Here is a 17,964-nt window from a genome sequence, read left to right on the forward strand (position 1 = left end):
ACGAGTGAAATTTTTATTCCATGGTTAGCAGAAGCTTCTTGTTAAATAGGAAAACTCGTTTCTCTTGGAGCTCATTTTGGAAGCGGCGGAATACTTCTTGCTTCCTCGGTAGGGAAGAGAAGCTTTGGGAAATTCACTTCCAAAATATGAAAAACTTGATTCTTGTTAGTGGGAAGCTAGCTTCTTCCTTAAATAAACTGTATTTCACTTTCTTAATTTGTCACTTAACTTTTTATATTTCATATTAAAAACTAATAATTTTCTTTATATCAAGCTTGCATGTTGGTTTTATACTTGTGTTAATGGTATTTATTATTTGTTTCCACATGGGTTTGGCACTGCTTTTATCTGTTTCTATTTCATTTTTCATGTGCCTGCATAATCTTTTCACAGCCGTATCTTGTTTTCCGTTCCATACTGCATTTTTAAGAATCGCTTCTATCTTTTTCGTGTTCTGGTAACTTTGGTTCATCTTTACATGGGTAGTACGGTCATTTTGCTGGACTCTGAAAGAGTGGAGAAAAGGCGACGCCACTCTCTCCCCACCTCTCAACTCACTTGGGTGGAGAGAGAGAGAGAGAACGAACCGGTGGAGGCGGTTTTCGGAGCAGGTGGTGTCATCCGGAGATATATTTGGTTGTTTTGATATTCCTACTTTTGTTTCTGTCATTGGTTGTGGTGGTGGTATCTGTTAGTCTTGCTGGAATAGAGATCTTGTGTGTGTGTGTGTGTGTGTGTGAGTTTGAGAGAGAGAGGGGGGGAGAGCCAAAAATGAAAGTCATCGTCGAGAAGTTGATCGGAGAAGAGAGGCCGCCGTGGTTAGCGTCTCTAACCGGAGAGGCCCGGGCGGCTTGCCTTTCCCTTTCTTCCTGTTCGTACCCACCTAACCTGAAGAAAAGCACACCCCATTTTCTTTTGCTCTATGTTTGTCTTGGTTTGCGTCCCTGGATTCCTTCTTCCTTATCCTGACAATCTGAACTATCCCTCCCTCTCTTTCAAAGGAAGGTCATTCTTAGTAGTAGTACCCACTTGAGAAGAACGAGTTTCTCTCTCTAGAAACCTTTTTTTTTTCTTTTCGGTTTTGCTCCCCATCAATCTGATCGATCACTTTCTCTCTCTAAAACTTCGCAAAATGTTTTTTTTGAGCTTTTGTAGTGCTACCCACATGAAGATACAATCTCTATCTAGGTAGCCAATTGGGGTTTTGGATTACTAAAGAGCCGGTTTTTCTCTCTAGAACATCTCGATTTGGTTTTACTTGCCAATCTCGGACAGGAATTCTTTTTCTTGAAAGATCGAGCCTGGTTTTTGTTGCCATCTTCCTCTCCATGACCAAAAGGATAGAGTTTTCTCAGTCACCCACCATTCTGTCCGTCTTATGGGACGACCTCCTCCTGAAAATATTGGAGAAATTTGAAGACAGGAAGTCATGGAGATTGGTCTGCAAAGAGTTTCTCAAGATCGAGGTCTTATCGAGAAAGAGCATCAGGATCTTCCGGCCGGAGATATTGCCCAGAGCCATCAAAATCTACTCTTGTTTGGAGCATCTGGATGTCTCTGTCTGCCCGCGACTAACGAATGAACTCCTGTTGTGGGTTTGCAGCAATCGCCTGAGGATTATCAACCTGACCAGGGCGACCGGTGTCGATCACAGGGGGCTGGAAGTTCTTGTGAAGCGATGCCCGAATTTAGAAGAGATTGATCTCTCTTACTGCTGCGGATTGGGAGATTTGGAGGCAGCTGCATTATCTCTCGCACCGAACCTCAGGAGAGTGATCCTGGTGAAATGCCTGAAGATCACCGATATTGGATTGGTGAGAATCGCTGTTGGTTGCAGCAAATTGCGCTCGCTGAATCTCAAGTGGTGTATGGAGATCACCGATCTGGGTATCGAACTCCTCGCCACCAAGTGCAAAGCTCTCAGATTTCTTGACATTTCTTACCTTTCGGTGGGTACACATTTTGGATTTTGGTTTCCTTCTGGCTCTCTTCTTCATCATTTTGATCAAGAAATGCAGAGACAAAAAGCTAATATGTTGTTCTTATGAAGGTGACGAATAAGGGTCTTGGTTCTATTTCTTGTATGAAGAAATTAAAGGTGTTAAGCATGGTAGGTTGCATGATGGTGGATGATGATGGCCTAGGATGCCTCAAGAATCGTAGCTCTTGTCTTCAGGTAAAATAATAAAAATACTAAGAAAAATGCTTCTATGTTTATGCTGATTTGGTGGATGAATGCTTTTCACCTTTGCCACATTATGGTTTTTGATAGCCTGGATTTTGGACTTTCTTTGTGCTTCTTCACTTTGAAGTGGAAGGGATTGTGGAGGACATGCCTGATTTTTTGTTTTTTTTTCTTTCCCAAATTCAGAAGATCGATGTATCAAGGTGCATAAACATCACTTCTTCAGGCGTGATTTCTTTGCTGAAAGGGAATGAGAAATTGCAGGAAGTTGGTGCTGCCTATTGCTTTACTGTAAGGACCTGGAACAAGATTCAACCTTTTTGTTATGGCCATCTTACCTTAATTATTATATAACGAAGTTGTTCCATTAATCTCGCAATTCTCATTTTCTTCTCCTGATCTAACACATTTCAATTTCTATGGGTATAGAATGTTTAATTTGTGGAACCGGAATCCCCATTTCATGGATTTGACAATTCTGTGCTGTTAATTTTGTGAAATATAGAATCCATATTCGTGAATAAGTCAGGGAAGGGCATCCTTAGGTTTTATTTAGGAATGGCCTTTTTCCTCCTACCTCATCGAATGTGGATGGTATAGTGATAATACTGTGCTGTTAACCTCATGAAATATGTCATCCATATTCTGAGAAGTGTGAGAAGGGCAGCCTAGGCGTTACTTAAGGATGACCTTTTCCTCCTACCTCATTGAACGTGGATACTGTATTCCAATACAATATGATGATTCTGTAATCTGCTTAACTAAAACTGGTTCTCAATTTCTTCTTGTGTTTTCGTATTCATGAGTTGTTGGGGCTTCTTTGTTTTACTTGTATCTGCCAAAATTGAACTGCAAAGTACCACCATGTAGTTGAGACCTGCTGATTGGAAGGTCCTAGTCGTCCATTTGGCATATTAATCCCAATATCATGGTTTAGCCTCAGCAGTGATCTCTTGCAGGAGTGTTATGGATATGCTCAATATATACGTGTTCGTGGTTTGTAATGGTCCTATGAAGCATTCTAAAGAAAGGAAATGACGAAATGTTTGGACATCTGTCCATGATGCAGGAGTTCACAATGCCATTGCTGGCAAAGATGATTGACCTCAAGAATCTGAAGACAATCAGATTGGATGCCTGCAGGTTGTTCCCATCAGCCCTTGAAACCATCAGCAAGAACTGTCAGTTTCTGAACGAGATAGGGTTGAGCAAATGTTCGGGAGTAACAGATGATGGAATCAACAGCCTCGTTAACGACTGTAAGGAGTTGAGAGTGTTCGACATCACTTGCTGCCACCAACTCACTGATGCTGCTCTCATCACCATTGCCTCTTCCTGTAAAAGCCTTAGGTGCCTTAAGATGGAGTCCTGCAGTTTGTTCACAGAGAAGGGTCTAGAGAGAATTGGAACAGAGTGTTCCTCACTTCATGAACTTGACCTCACTGACACTAGCATAGATGACGTGGCGCTCAGGCATATCTCTAAATGCATGGAATTACGGATTCTGAAATTGGGGCTCTGCTTCAATATTTCTAATAAAGGGATCACCTATATTGGTTCAAAATGCAAGGGGTTGCGTGAACTTGATCTCTATAGGTAATTTTGATTGTGAGTATCTATTACAGGATGCCTCATTTTCGTGACATGTTGAAAATAAAAAACTTCACTGTTGTCTTTGCACTTTTCAGATGTGTGGGAATTGGTGATGATGGTTTAGCTGCATTGGCCATAGGGTGTAGGAACCTCAAAAAAATCAACATCGGATATTGTACAGATATTACAGACACAGGATTGAAACATATCAGCAATTTGGATAAACTGTGGGAGCTTGAAATGAGGGGACTGTTAAAGGTGACATGCCTGGGTATGACTGTGATGGCGCGTGGGTGCACCAGTCTGGCGCAGTTGGATATCAAGCGATGCTATGCCATCAATGATTTGGGCATCTGGGCCTTAGCTCGATACTCTTTAAACCTGAGGCAGGTCTGTTTTATATCTGTTTTGCTAAATCCCCATTAAGTTCGTATAACAACTTGGGCACACTGGAACAGGAGGGCCCCAAAAGAAAGATTGTTCTTTTAGTTTACACCATATCTGAAGTAATGCTTGTATAATAATTACAACAGTATATGGAAAACAAGTTTCTGATCAGTTTCTCTCTATACATGCAGATAAATATATCGTATTGTCGAATGTCTGATGGTGGCCTGTATACCCTATTTAGTAAGCTCAAATGCTTGCAAGATGTGAAGATGGTCCATCTGAGCCATGTATCACTTGACGGATTTGAACTTGCATTGCGAGCATCAGACAGCGTGAAGAAGGTGAAGCTGTTGGTAGGTCTGAAGTACCTGCTATCTGTTGATCTCATCCACATGCTTCAGACCCGGGGTTGCAGAATTCGCTGGCTGAATAAGCCTCTTGTATTGTTTTAATATATTTCCCTTCTCGTTTGTTGTATCTTTTCATCATGTAAACATTTGTTCAACTGTGCAATGATGTATGAACAAACACATTTACTGTATGTTGATGAAAGTTTTAACTTAGGTGTCTTGACATTGAGCGTTGTATCCAAGGCCACTGACTCCAGCTTGGGGCTGTTTATATGAGGATTTTATCATTTCTGGGTTCTACTTCTACAGCCATAGATTGTGGGTGGCAACCATCTTTGTTAGGTATTGTACCAAATGGATTTAGAGGTGGTCTGTTGAGGGATAATGTTTTGCTATCCTGTTCCAAACCTCTTAATGAAAAACTTATTTTGATGTCATCTCCATGTTTGGATGTAGAAACCGGTGCTTGGATCATGTTTTTCTGACAGGATTTTCTGAGTTAAAAAAACAATAGTCTACAATATACCAAATTTTCAACCTTCAAAAAATCATATTTGTATGTCAAAAAAATACAATCTAAAAGTCGATTCCTACTATTTTGGCCATGCTGAACACATCCATGATGTCAGATTTAGTCAAAATGACCTTCCTCTATAAGTTCCAACTGGGGGGTTTGGAACTCAGGCGAGCCAATATTTTTCCATCTTTTGGTAATGGCCATGTAAAAGAAAGCATGTTTATCTACGAATCATTATCGCAATCACCCTCATGCTTATGTGGGGTTGACTGTGCTTGGCCTATGAATATGAATTTTCATTTACTGGGGATTTTGATGCTTACTAGTGTAGTTCCTTGCTTTTCTGAAACCCAAATGAGGTTGGAACGATGTGGTGAAGTTGGGATAAGGCTTGACGATGATGAGGATGATCTTGGAACATTGTGGTGAACTCAATCACTTATGCCTGGGTTATGCTTTAGTCCATACCTGTGAAGGTCTGTGTAGTGAATTTCCTACCAATTGTTTAAGTTCTTTCTGTTCTAAACATTGTGCGTTGCAATGGGCCGACTGGCCCCTGCCTGCCGAAGGAACTCCTGCCTGAGTTAGTTCCCAGGATTTATAGTTTAGGGTATGTTTGCATCGCAAGACAAACGCTGCACGGACAGGATACATGGCATTTGTCATGGATTCACCAGTCGCAACCCTAGGGTTGCAACTGGCACATCCCATGCGGCAGTATTGAAAATGCACCACGCAGGATGCTGCACGTCCTGTCCAATGCACCAACGGGGGCTCTGCTTGTTTGGTAGGAGCAGCTATGTATAACTGGTACGGGTCTGCCTAACCCCAGCTTGCCTTTCAAAAAAAAAAACGTCCTATCCAATGTGTGTTGTCTGTGCATATCAAATGCAGGTCAATGCCCAGGCAGGGACCTGTCTTTCCCCGCTCGGGTGTGTCCCGCATATCAAACGCTGAACGTATCTGGGCATCCACAATCGTGGGGATGCTTTACCTGATTTGCCTTCAACTCTGCCTGTTGAAGCATGACATCAAAGAAAAAGGCTGAGAGAGTTATGCAACTGCCACATAACCCACAAATCTTAATTACTTCATGCTGGAACCATGTCGATTTGAAGGGTCTTGTTTTACCGCTACGTTAGAATGAGAAGCAATGGTAAAGAGTTCAAGTTCAGCCAGAACCAATTTTCCATGGATCTCACAATGTTGAAGAGCCATAATCCAAACTCAACACAATAAATTGCTATATGAAGAGAAAAATCATCATAAATCTCTCTTAGGGACCCCAACTTTAGGAGGGTTCATTTCCTACTTTGTAATCGAAATAAATCATAAATCCATAAAATACCAAAAGAAGGATAAACAAAAAGTTGGGAAAGCTCAAACACTAGAATGTCACAGGTGAAATCGATAGATCATAGGAAATGTTTAAGCAAATAATTAAAAGAGAACCTCAATAAATTATTGTTAATGGCGAGAACACCCACAGATCTCGTTAAAAACTTTGGATTCTTAAATTATTTCTGGAGAAATTTGCAAAAATCTGGGTAAGAAGTTGCCCTTGGAGGGTCTTATTCGGACCATTTTGATTGAGACTCCAGGAATTAGTACAGCCCCAACCATATGACTTGGGTAACAACCAAATTTCAGCCATATACAGCTTGGTAATTAGCACTTTTCCACAAGTTGAATGAAGTCCAGCCCTTCTCCTAACAGCTGCTGCCTAAATATTTTCCACCACCATATCAAGTTGAATGCTATGGGGTTCACTAGATAAACCCGAAATTTAAGAACCTCCATTTTATCATTTTTGGCAGGGCTGGTAAATGAACCAAGCTGCTTGCAGCTCAGCAGGTTCGGCTGGCCTAAAGATCGTTTGGACTCTTAAATGAAATCAACAAACTATGAGCAGCTTTTGTAGTGTAAGTGAGCTGACGAACAATGGACGTTTAGATGAACTATACAAGGACCAAGCTGCTCGCAGCTTGGCAGGTTCGGGTTGCCTAAAGCTCGTTTGGACTCATCAAATGAGCTCAACAAGCCAAGCTACGAGCAGCTTGTTCGGCGTAAATGAGCTGACAAAAAATGGATGTTCGGCTGGGATCGTTTAGATGAACTATATAAGGTTTATCCATTTTACTTTTCAAAGAAAAGGTAGCTCATCTAGTTGGATACGTATGCATGTACACACGATCTGATGAATTTGATTCTCAGTATAGGCTTGTGGAAAAAGGGGTTTTCATTTGGTGAGCCAACTTGTGTTTGGCAACTTTGGCTCATTTCGAATGAGCTAGACGAGCCAGGCCTGAGCTACGGGGTATAAATGAGCCAGGCCTGAGCTACGGGGTATAAATGAGCCAAGCCTGAACAACCAGTGTTTGGTTCATTCAGCTCGTTTACCAGCCCTAATTTTTGGTGCCTACTTCAGGATGACCGGCTTATTAACAATTCCCAAATCTACAAACAGAAGTCTGAAAATAGCAGTTGGCCAGTTGATGTCATTATTCAACTTATAAATTGGAGCAAAGTATGATCAGAAAAACAAATCAAATAAAACATCACATGGAGTTAAATGATCTAAGGAAAACCAAGCTTATTAATGAAACCATGTCCTAAACCCACAGATGAACATTGTACCGTCACTCAATCGGACTTTGCCTTGAGGATAAAATTCTGGCGCATGATAGGGTTCATGACGACCGGAGGCCCAGCTGTCCGTGGCCATGCCTGAAACTTCTTGTCTGTTTCCTCCCACCATTCATTGCCTGTTACGGTTTTCGGAGTGGTGCCTAGTTGAACATATCAGAATGTTAATCTGCGAGAAAATCACACCACCCACAGAGAGAGCTGAATCCAAAAGGGAAAGGAAAACTAACCTCCAAGTATCTTCTTGTCTGAAAACAAAACATCAAGTGTATAGGCGACTACACCAGTCACCGCAAGAGTTCCTAGGATATACTTGGCTGACATTTTCAAACTGCAACAACCAGTGTCCCCAAAATTTCAGCAAATTAAAGAATATTATAAAAGACAAACGAAAAATAGAAATACGAACCAAATAGAAATAACAAATTCCACTACCCTATATCTTCACCAAAGCCAACCAATTTCACCATCATTTTCTATATTTTTTTGCTGAGAGTTTGAAACTAAAGGTCACTTAGTTAAGAACTTAAGATGCTGCAACTCTAAAACATTTCTTCGTCCGTACACAATGAACAGTGCTGTGGAACCATTATCTATGCAAAAGAAAAAAGAAAGAGAGCCAGCTTGACATCATCTTAAGGAATACTTTCTAGTTCTACACACAGTATATCATTTGATGAAAGCCACCTAAGCCTATAGACACCCTTACCAATTACCGTTCATATTTGGATCAGTGAAGCACTGCAAGGTTCCTCACATGCATAGTGAGATCCCTTCTCGAATAGCCCACTCTCAAAAGCCACAACTTCTGCAGCACTTTATGACTGGAGTCAATGGAGTACGTTACCTCCTTGCCACCTAAGCCTATAGACACCCTTACCAATTACAGTTCATATTTGGATCAGTGAAGCACTGCAAGGTTCCTCACATGCATAGTGAGATCCCTTCTCGAATAGCCCACTCTCAAAAGCCACAACTTCTGCAGCACTTTATGACTGGAGTCAATGGAGTACGTTACCTCCTTGCCACAACAGTTTATCCATCCATCAGCTAAACCAAAACAATACAACAACAACAACTACGCCTTCATCCCAAAACAATTGGGGTCGGCGATATGAACCAAAAAAGAAAATCATTCCGGGTCTTCCACATGAATCCTTCTCCTCCAATCATTTCTATCCAATGCCATGTCCTCGGTGAGGTACAAAGCATTCATATCCTTACCTATCATCTCCATCCAAGTCTTTCTAGGCCTACCCCAACCTCTTTTAACTAATATATTTTCTCATTTCTCCATCCTTCTAACTGGAGCATTATTAGGCCTTCGCCGAATATGTCCAAACCACTGTAAACGATTCTCTCTCATCTTATTTTCAATGGGTGCAACGCCTACCTTCTTACGTATCTCCTCGTTTTGAATCTTATCTTTTATTGTATTTCCGCACATTCATCTAAGCATACGCATCTCAGCTACACTCATTTTTTGAATATGATGTCTCTTGGCAGCCCAACATTGCGTACCATATAGTAAAGTGGGCCTAATAGTCATCCTATAAAACTTTCTTTTCAACCGCAATGGCATTCTACGATAGCACAACACTCCAGTTGCACTTTTCAATTTCATCCACCCAACCTTTATCCTATGATTTACATCTCCATCAATTTCTCCATACTTTTGAATGATAGATCCCAAATATTTGAAACAATCATCCACCGGTATTTCTTGCTCACCAAGCTTCACTACACTCCCATCACTACTTCGTTGCTTACTAAACCGACATTCCATATATTTTGTCTTACTCTTACTCAACTTAAAACCTCTTGCTTTCAATGTCTGTCTCCATAATTCTAACTTAGCATTAACCTCAGCTCTAAACTCATCAATCAAAACAATATCATCAGCAAACAACATACACCACGGCACATTTTCTTGAATTGATCTCATAAGCTCATCCATCACTATAACAAATAGGAAAGGGCTTAAAGCAGATCCTTGATGTAACGCAACTGTTATAGGAAAATTGGTTGTCACCCCTCCACAAGTGCAGACATTGGTTACTACTCATTCATACATATCTTTAATTATACTAATGTACTTGCGAGAAACACATTTATTCATCATTGTCTACCAGAGAACGTCCCTAGGTACTCTATCGTATGCCTTCTCCAAATCAATAAAAACTATATGCAAATCTTTGTTCTTCTCTCTATATCTCTCAATAAGTTGTCTAAGAAGATGTATAGCTTTCATAGTTGATCTTGCAGGCATAAAACCAAATTGATTCTCCGATATCATGACAACCTTCTTCAACCTAGACTCAATCACCCTCTCCCAAAGTTTCATAGTATGACTCATGAGTTTTATACCACGATAGTTTGTGCAATCTTGTATATCACCCTTATTCTTATATAGAGGCACCAAAGTGCTCTTCCTCCACTCATTAGGCATCTTATTTGTCCGCCAAATCTTGTTAAAAAGATTTGTCAACAATTCTAAACCTTTCTCTCCCAAGCATTTCTAAACCAAAACAATGATTCAAATAATTAACCCTGTTGCCAGTCAATGTCCATGTTGTTCATTAGACTGGGTGTCCCTGATGATGAGCTGAAGTTGCCAATTCAGAATTCACAAGGCATAAGATAAATTAACTGGCTAAGTAACATCCTCTCTCATAAAATTTCCATTGTGAATGGCTTATGACAAGAAGTCAGCAGTGCAAAAGATTTAACACATGGAGCCATGAACCAAATTCCCTTCTTGCAAAGAGGCATCAACACATAGATCACAGAAATCTAGCAGAATTTATCAGAAGTAAGCATTCTTGTCCAACAAGCAACATCATTCTACTCATCCTTGTGCGATGCCTCTTCTTAAACAATGACTGATTTATCATTCCTCTAGCCATGAGTGGGCAGAACCAACAGATATTTAACAAAAGTGGACAAAAACTTCTGGAAGCTCAAAACTGTATCTAACGCTAATTTCCAGCATATATCAGAACATATATCAGTTTGTGATGACCCCATTTGGAGCAGCATCTTTTCACCAAACTAGCAACCAATCAGCTGATACTAATTATCCTAATAAAACCTCAATCAGTAGCACAAGCACTCCATACAATGTTCACCATCATGGAGCAGTTATTCTTAACAGCAACAGCACTCTCCTGTCTTGTTTGAAGCAGACACCAGAAGAACCAGCAAGCCTTCAAAGCAGTAAGCCTTCACACTGTGGTTGGTGACTAGCAAGCTCATGCAGCAAAACTGAAAAGCCACTCCAGAAGGAATGTATAACTCTTCTGCAGGATCTAGCATTCAGTCTTAAAAAATATGACCCATTGATACATCTCCTGCAAGTCTTCCTTTTTTTTCCCTTTGTTCAATGCTATTGCTACAGCTCTTATGGCACCTTATCACAAAAAATATCCAAACTCCTGTAACTCAAAGAGAAGCCTGTGCATACTTTTCAACTGAATCTCATGTGTTTATCTCAGGAGGAGATCAGCAACATCAAGGCCCCCTTTATTCTTTTCCAAAATGTACAATGAAGAACCAATTTACATCCCCCACTAATTCACAAGAAGAAGGCCAATAAACAAAGTAACAAATTTGGAAACCAATGCATTCGTGTAAGTAGAAACTATTGACCACATGACAAGAATGCCATGCACATAAAATAACCTTAGATGTGAATCTGATGGTAAAAATGGACAATCAAGGCTTGCCTCACAAGAACAATGAAAATGTACGAACATGGGTTGAAGCATAGAACTTTCAGCCTTAGAGCAAGATCTGTTATTGTCGTGTTATAATACAATCACTGGCCACTAGAATAACTGGTTGACATAAATATTTTTCTTGACAGAGAAGAACTCCATGAAGAAGACCGCAGAGTGAAATGAAGTATAATGGTGCAACAACTGTACCATGGTGCGTAAATATTTACATGTTTATTCAATTTCAAAAGCAATTCCTTGTTGCAAAACACCTAATTGGGAGATTACATTCTTGCTTTTGTGTCATAAAAAAGTAGATTATTCTTGTTAAATAATCTTTAATTTTTCTGCTGTGCTTTTACCTATATTAACTGGACATTAACATGAGTGTTGGTGTTGGACGCAGTATGAAATGTTGTGTAGTGTGTGTGTGTGTGTGTGTGCCTTTCCATTTCTTCACTTACAACGAACCCAAGAAGCGAAAAGATCCTTAAGATGCTTCACCCAAGGAAGCAAGAAACATATAAGAGGCCGATGCAAGCCGAATAGGTGACGGGTTGCCTCCAGAAAAAGCATTACTTGGAAAGCGGTATCCTCATATTCCAGAGGGTGATTGCAATAGAACTGTCCATGTGAAATCTTCATGATCTGGGAGATGGTCTTAAGATCATAATGCAACAAATAAGCTGCACAATATAAAAATTTGAAAAGAGTCCCATCCCTGTATAACTTGTGGCAAATCTGTAAGATTTGGAGCTTGAATTCCAAAAATGCAAGATTGGAAATTGAGTTAGGGTTTCTTAAGGAAGAATGGATTCCAATCCAATCGTTCCTTAAGCATCTGAGTTCGAGATTTCTGGGCTCAGACACAGTTCATTGAAAGAAGCAAAGAAGAATAAGAGAACCAGAAAAATAGTGGAGTTAGGGTTTTGCTTACCTGAGAAAAGGGGCTTCCTCGCAGAGAGAGAGAGAGAGAGAGAGAGAGAGATCACGGTTTAAAGTCTGTTACTAATTAATCAGTACAGTCAACCCCAAGGATGCCAATGGGTTGGGTTTGATCCAGACCCGACCCGTACTAAACTTTATAGTTTATATTTATAAATGGGGTGTCAACGGATCAGGTTTGATTCGGACCCAGGTGAAACCAGACTCAAACCAGAAGATGGTGCTACCGGGTTTGGACCCGGGTCTAATCAAAACCACCATAAAAAAAACCATACTCGGATCCTATAAGAACTACATGAACCAGACCCGGACCATACCTGGTAAAATAATATTTTTTATCATTTTTACATTGAAAAATTGACGATCTGAATCGGAACTCAGGTATATAAAATTTCACAAACCATACCGGCTCTATCTCTATGTATTAATCAAACCCTTCGGGTCTGACCTGGATTCTAATCGGGTCTTCTTATTTAATCTATCACCAAACCCTGATCATATAGGGTTTGGTACCGGTTGGGTCCGGGTCAAACCCGACTAGTTGACACCCCTACTTTATAGTGTCCAAAGGTTCGAATAAAAATGGGTTGAATTCAAAGTGTCTGATTAGTATATGGAGTCGGGTATGGTTTGTAAAATTTCAACAGACCTGGGTCCGACTCAAGTTCCGATTAAAGCCCCTAAGTTTTCAATATAAGAAGGATAAAAAATATTACGTTATCGAGTATGACCATGTCCGGTTCATGTAATCCTCATATGACCTGAGTATGGTTTTCTTATAACGGATTGGGTCTGAATCAAATAATTGTACCTCAAAATCAGATTAGAGTTCAGACTCATCCAGGTCCGAACAAGATCCAACCCGCTAATCCCCTTAACCCACGTGCTATGAACAGTCCCGGGTAGTGGGGCCTGTCGACGGATGTGACCTGCTTGGACCTAGATGGATCTGGAACTGGATCCGACGAGAACCTAAGCAGATTCACACCTGGGTCTGAATATGGATGACACTTAACAAAGCAAGTAAAATATTAATCTATTAGAATATTTTAAATTGGAAAATTGGGATCTTATTCAGTATTTGGGTCAAATAGGGGTCTGATTTAAAAATTCACAAACCAGACCCAGGTGCATATACTTGGATGGCCGTGGGTCTGACCTGATTAATCAAGCCTGGTTCAGTCGTGTCAGACCCGAGTGCTATAGGACCAAATCTGGGTCAGGATCGGGTCAAAGCCAACCCATCTTGCTAGGTCTGAGTAATACATGTCCAAATCCAGGTTGAATACGGAACAACAAAGTAAAATTAAATAAAAAAAATCTTTGAAATTGCTTGTTTAAAATGTGATATGATTTTATTATCTTTTTTTTTTCTTTCTGGAAATCCAAATCTCCTAGTGAACCGCTTTTAACAACATTGGCAAAATCCAAACTGCATCAGAATAAAAAACACTTCTAGTTCCATCAAAATAAGTTTGACATGAATAAAACCAATAAATTGATCTCTTACTGTAGTATAGGCATACTTGATACTAGCATCTTCCTCTCTTGCAAATGGCTGAATGAAGCTCAAAGAGGTTTGGCATAGTGGGTGGGGGGTTAGGCCACCACACCTGCAGTCCAGGTTCCATTCCCATGGGCATCACCCCTTGCATTGCCGAAGCAAAGCGACACCTTGAGGGCGAGGGGTGTGACCATGGAGTTTTACGCTGCCAGCGACTGTAGGATGGCATGATAAATCCAACACGACTAGGTCTCCATCCTGGGGGTGGTTTTTTCTAGGGGTGTCAACAGGTTGGGTTTGGTTCGGACCAGGTGGAACTAGACTTGGACCCAGTTTTTGGGTATGATATCGAGTCAGGACCTAGGTCTAATCAGGTCCATTATAAGAGAAATCATACCCAGATCCGATAAGAACTACATGAACCAAACCCAGACCATACCCGGCAAAACAAATGAGGCACAGTATAAGGACTCATCAGCAGGAGAATGAGGATAACTATTGAATAATAATAGCAACTCAGGTGACTCGAGTGGCAGTGGACTTGGGGAGAAGGTGCTGACCCCTTCTTCCTAGGTTTTACTCTCACCGGGTGTGCCCTGTCTTTAACAGGTGGGCTCTATAAGAGTTGGGTGTTAGTGCTCTTTAAATGATTTGATTCTTAGTTCGTCATAAAAAAAAAATTTAATAATAATAATAATAATATGGAGAACATTGCTTAAGCATGAACCACATATAGGGCAAGATTAAAGGGCCTCTTGAGGTAGGTATGCAACTATTGTAAAATTGAATGAATATATGGAATTGTGGGGAGATCAATTCACCCAACAAAGAAACTGGTTCTATTTATTGTCAAGGCCTTTGGAAAGCTTAGATTGAAACTTTTTGACTGACTCAAATTTACAAGGTTTTTGAAGGAAAAAAGATGAACATGAAATTAGTAACAAAAAGAACCAACAATTTCTTGGCTTTTGGCAATGATGGTCATTGTAATCCGTTTACTGATCAGTTGGCCAATCCTTTGATCCTGTCTTTAGCACAATAAGTTTGCATGGATTCAGCAAAATTGGTTTTGGGGTTACTGGTATCGTTTTAGGTGCTTTTAGATGACACTTGAAACAACAGTCAGTTTCTCAAATTTCCTGCTGCAGGTCTAATATAAAAATGATGCAGTCCACGTCGGAGGAGTGAAAACAGAAGCCCACCACTGAATCAGTGTGGCCCAAATTCTTTATTATTCTCAATAAGTTTCAATAATCAATGGAAAAACAACCAATAGTAAAGGAACGAAGGAAACAGAATGCAGGTAACAAAGAATAATCAAAAGAACCAAAAAGAAATGACAGCTAAAGCTTTTCAGAAACAAATCTCCTTTACCCAACCCTAGGAGTGGGCCTTTTAAAGGCTATTTACTGGACCTGGGTCGCGGGTCCAAGCTTGGATCCAAACCACGATCCGGGTCAACTCCCATCTGTTGCTGGTTCTGTGACGTGCAAACTCCATCATGCCTGGAGTAGGTGCGTAGGGGTACCTCCCTGCGTCGCGGCTCCGTACCTGCAAGGGGGTCATACATGTGAAGTCGGTCATCTGCCCTTTGTGGCGGATCAGGTAGCATGATGGGCCCAATCGGGTCCTGCCCTGCATCAAAAAAGGTCCAGGAAATTGCAAACTTTTGCACCAAAGGTGAACTCCAATGCCCATTAAAAAAATTCTTAGGCCGCCTATGTTACACACTAGGGATTATCAACGGGTCGGGTTTACCCGGACTCGACCCATACCAAACCCTATAGGGTTTGAGTATGGTGATAAATAAGAAGGCCCGAAGGTCCGATTAATACATGGAGCGGGGTATAGTTTGTGAAATTTTATACCGGAATTCCGATTAAGACCCACAAATTTTCAATGTAAAAATAATAAAAAATATTATTTTACCAGGTATAGCCCGGGTCTGCTTCATGTAGTTCTTCTTAGGTCTGGGTATGATTTCTCTTATGGTGGGTCCGATTAGACCTGGTGTAAAGTCCAAAAAAAAAAATGATGATGACGTTGACACGTGTCAGACACACGCTAGGCACGTGTCACACACACGCTAGGCGCGTGTCGGACACGTGCCTCGGTTAGCCAGCTGGCTCAGATCCAAGCCCCAGTTGCCTTGGATCCAAGCCCCCCGGCTGCCCCGGATCCGCGCCCTCAGCTGGCTCGGATCCGAGCTCGAGTTGGACCCGGATCCGAGACTGGGCATGACTCAGATCCGAGCCCTCGCCCAGATCGGGCTTCTCGAAGAATCGAGAAGCCCGTGCCTTATAAAAAGGCACGGGTGCCTTGGGCGAGGGGATAATGCCCTCGCCCATTCTCTCTCTCCTCTCGGTGTTCCCCACCGCCCTCCTCTCGCTTTCCGTGGCCGTAGTTGTCGGCGAGCGACGTCGCCGACCACCTCTCGCCTCTCGTATTCGTGGCTGCCAGCGAGCGACGACAACGACCACCTGTTTTTCCCTTGTTGTGTGGGTGCCAGCGACCCACCACCGTCCTTTTTTATTTCGGTCGACACCTCCGGCGTCTCCACACCTTTGTCTCTTCGCATTCGCCGGCGACATCGGGATCATCGCCGGTGGCCTCCCTGGTAAGACCCTCCTCTCCCTCTTGTCTGCCGTGTTGACAGGGGAGCTCCGCCCCTCTGTCCCTTGTTTTCCGGCAGGGGGCGGAGCCCCCTGCCACTGTTGTTTTGACAGGGGGCTCCGCCCCCCTGTCCCTTTTTTTCGGCAGGGGGCGGAGCCCCCTGCCACCGTTGTTTCGACAGGGGGCTCCGCCCCTTGTCCCTCGTTGTCCGGCAGGGGGCGGAGCCCCCTGCCACTGTTGTTTTTATAGGGGGCTCCGTCCCCCTGTCCCTTGTTTTCCGGCAGGGGGCGGAGCCTCCTGCCACTGTTGTTTTGACAGGGGGCTCCGCCCCCCTGTCCCTTGTTTTCCGACAGGGGGCGGAGCCCCCTGCCACCGTTGTTTCCACAGGGGGCTCCGCCCCCTGTCCGTCGTTGTCCGGCAGGGGGCGGAGCCCCCTGCCACTGTTGTTTTTACAGGGGGCTCCGCCCCCCTGTCCATTATTGTTTCGACAGGGGCGGAGCCCCTGCCATCTGCCTAGCCGACATGGAGCGAAGCTCCTGTCACCTGCTTTATTGTTCGACAGGGACTGTTTTCCAATCCCTCTTTTGTAACTAGGTCTTTGCCTCATCTTTATTCTTGCACACTTACTCTTAACGCTTGCAGGTTGCACGACGGAGCGCACACGTGTTTCGTGGCCTGATACCGTTCGTACATACGCCCGCAGGCGTTTGGGAGACCGCAACCCCCCAAGGTAGGGGAAAGTTGCGTGGAAGGACTTACGAATGAACAAAACTAAAACTAAAGAAAAGATAATCAAGCAAGAGAACAATTATATACGTATATATATAAGTTATATATGTATGTTCTTTTAATTCAAGGACACGATTTCGCGATCCTTGTCCTGTTTACGTTTTTGCACTTTATTTTTGTTGCCCCGCGCTCTATGCGTCTTGGTCTTGTGTTTGACCTGCTTGTTGTTTATACTCTTACTGCCTTACTTCTTGCATGCGTTATATAAATTGCGATCATGTTATTGTTCTATTTTGCAGGTATCTTTAGAGATTGCTGGCAGTTTTTGAGCTTGTTTTGAGTGCTTCCTTGTGGTCTGTGGCTATCAGCCTGGCTGCATCTCTTGGCAATAATATGTGATGCTACGATGAGTAGCACAAGATGGATATGCTTTATGGTGTGCAAGAAAGCATAATTGTGGACATTGCATTAAATGATAATCATGCGCCTTCACAGGCAAGATGCTCGAGTGGGTCGAATCGATCAGAGCATGTAGAGCAAGGCGATGATGAAGAAAAACTCCTCATCGTGCTTGTTCGGGACGGTTCATCAAGAGAGAGGATGGATGGTACAAAACCTCCGATGGACAGGCCATTAATGGCTCTTACGGGCAAAGGTCCGACCTCCCCAGTCATCAGAGTTAGGGGAAATGGCGTTACCATAAGTATCCTAGGTGGTAGTCGCCCGACACTTCTGCAGAAGTTGGATGCATCCTTGGGCCCTGTTTTGCCTTTGGG

At 42.3% G+C, this 17,964-nt stretch overlaps 2 protein-coding genes across 3 annotated transcripts; one reads left to right on the top strand and one right to left on the bottom strand.

Moving 5' to 3' along the window:
* The first annotated feature begins 581 nt into the window (after window positions 1-581).
* LOC149820542 (F-box/LRR-repeat protein 3-like) lies at window positions 582-4,955 on the top strand. Its single transcript, XM_089983191.1, has 6 exons — window positions 582-1,949; window positions 2,051-2,176; window positions 2,372-2,476; window positions 3,255-3,781; window positions 3,874-4,168; window positions 4,357-4,955. The coding sequence occupies exons 1-6, from the start codon at window positions 1,329-1,331 to the stop codon at window positions 4,618-4,620; spliced, it is 1,938 nt and encodes a 645-aa protein (XP_089839317.1). The 5' UTR covers window positions 582-1,328; the 3' UTR covers window positions 4,621-4,955.
* A 2,550-nt stretch (window positions 4,956-7,505) lies between these two features.
* Window positions 7,506-12,386, bottom strand: LOC149820543 (uncharacterized). 2 transcript variants are annotated; one of them, XM_089982303.1, is made up of 3 exons: window positions 12,335-12,386; window positions 7,912-8,012; window positions 7,506-7,824 (listed from the first exon to the last, which is right to left on the bottom strand). In XM_089982303.1, exons 2-3 carry the CDS (start codon window positions 8,003-8,005, stop codon window positions 7,679-7,681), a joined length of 240 nt encoding a protein of 79 aa, XP_089838429.1. In that variant the 5' UTR covers window positions 8,006-8,012; window positions 12,335-12,386; the 3' UTR covers window positions 7,506-7,678. The 2 variants fall into 2 exon arrangements, with proteins under 2 accessions (XP_089838429.1, XP_089838430.1); XM_089982304.1 differs by lacking the exon at window positions 12,335-12,386.
* Between the last annotated feature and the right edge of the window lie 5,578 nt (window positions 12,387-17,964).

This window comes from Nuphar pumila, chromosome 12, assembly GCF_984573655.1.
Source record: "Nuphar pumila chromosome 12, dmNupPumi1.hap1.1, whole genome shotgun sequence".
NCBI lineage: Eukaryota > Viridiplantae > Streptophyta > Magnoliopsida > Nymphaeales > Nymphaeaceae > Nuphar > Nuphar pumila.

Bases quoted from the DNA above. Each gene is read 5' to 3' on its own strand.
- LOC149820542 (XM_089983191.1), top strand. From the start codon at position 1,329: ATGACCAAAAGGATAGAGTTTTCTCAGTCACCCACCATTCTGTCCGTC. The intron at 3,782-3,873 runs GTAATTTTGATT...TGCACTTTTCAG, and splicing joins CGTGAACTTGATCTCTATAG to ATGTGTGGGAATTGGTGATG. The intron at 4,169-4,356 runs GTCTGTTTTATA...CTATACATGCAG, and splicing joins ACTCTTTAAACCTGAGGCAG to ATAAATATATCGTATTGTCG.
- LOC149820543 (XM_089982303.1), bottom strand. From the start codon at position 8,005: ATGTCAGCCAAGTATATCCTAGGAACTCTTGCGGTGACTGGTGTAGTC. The intron at 7,825-7,911 runs GTTAGTTTTCCT...ATGTTCAACTAG, and splicing joins AGACAAGAAGATACTTGGAG to GCACCACTCCGAAAACCGTA.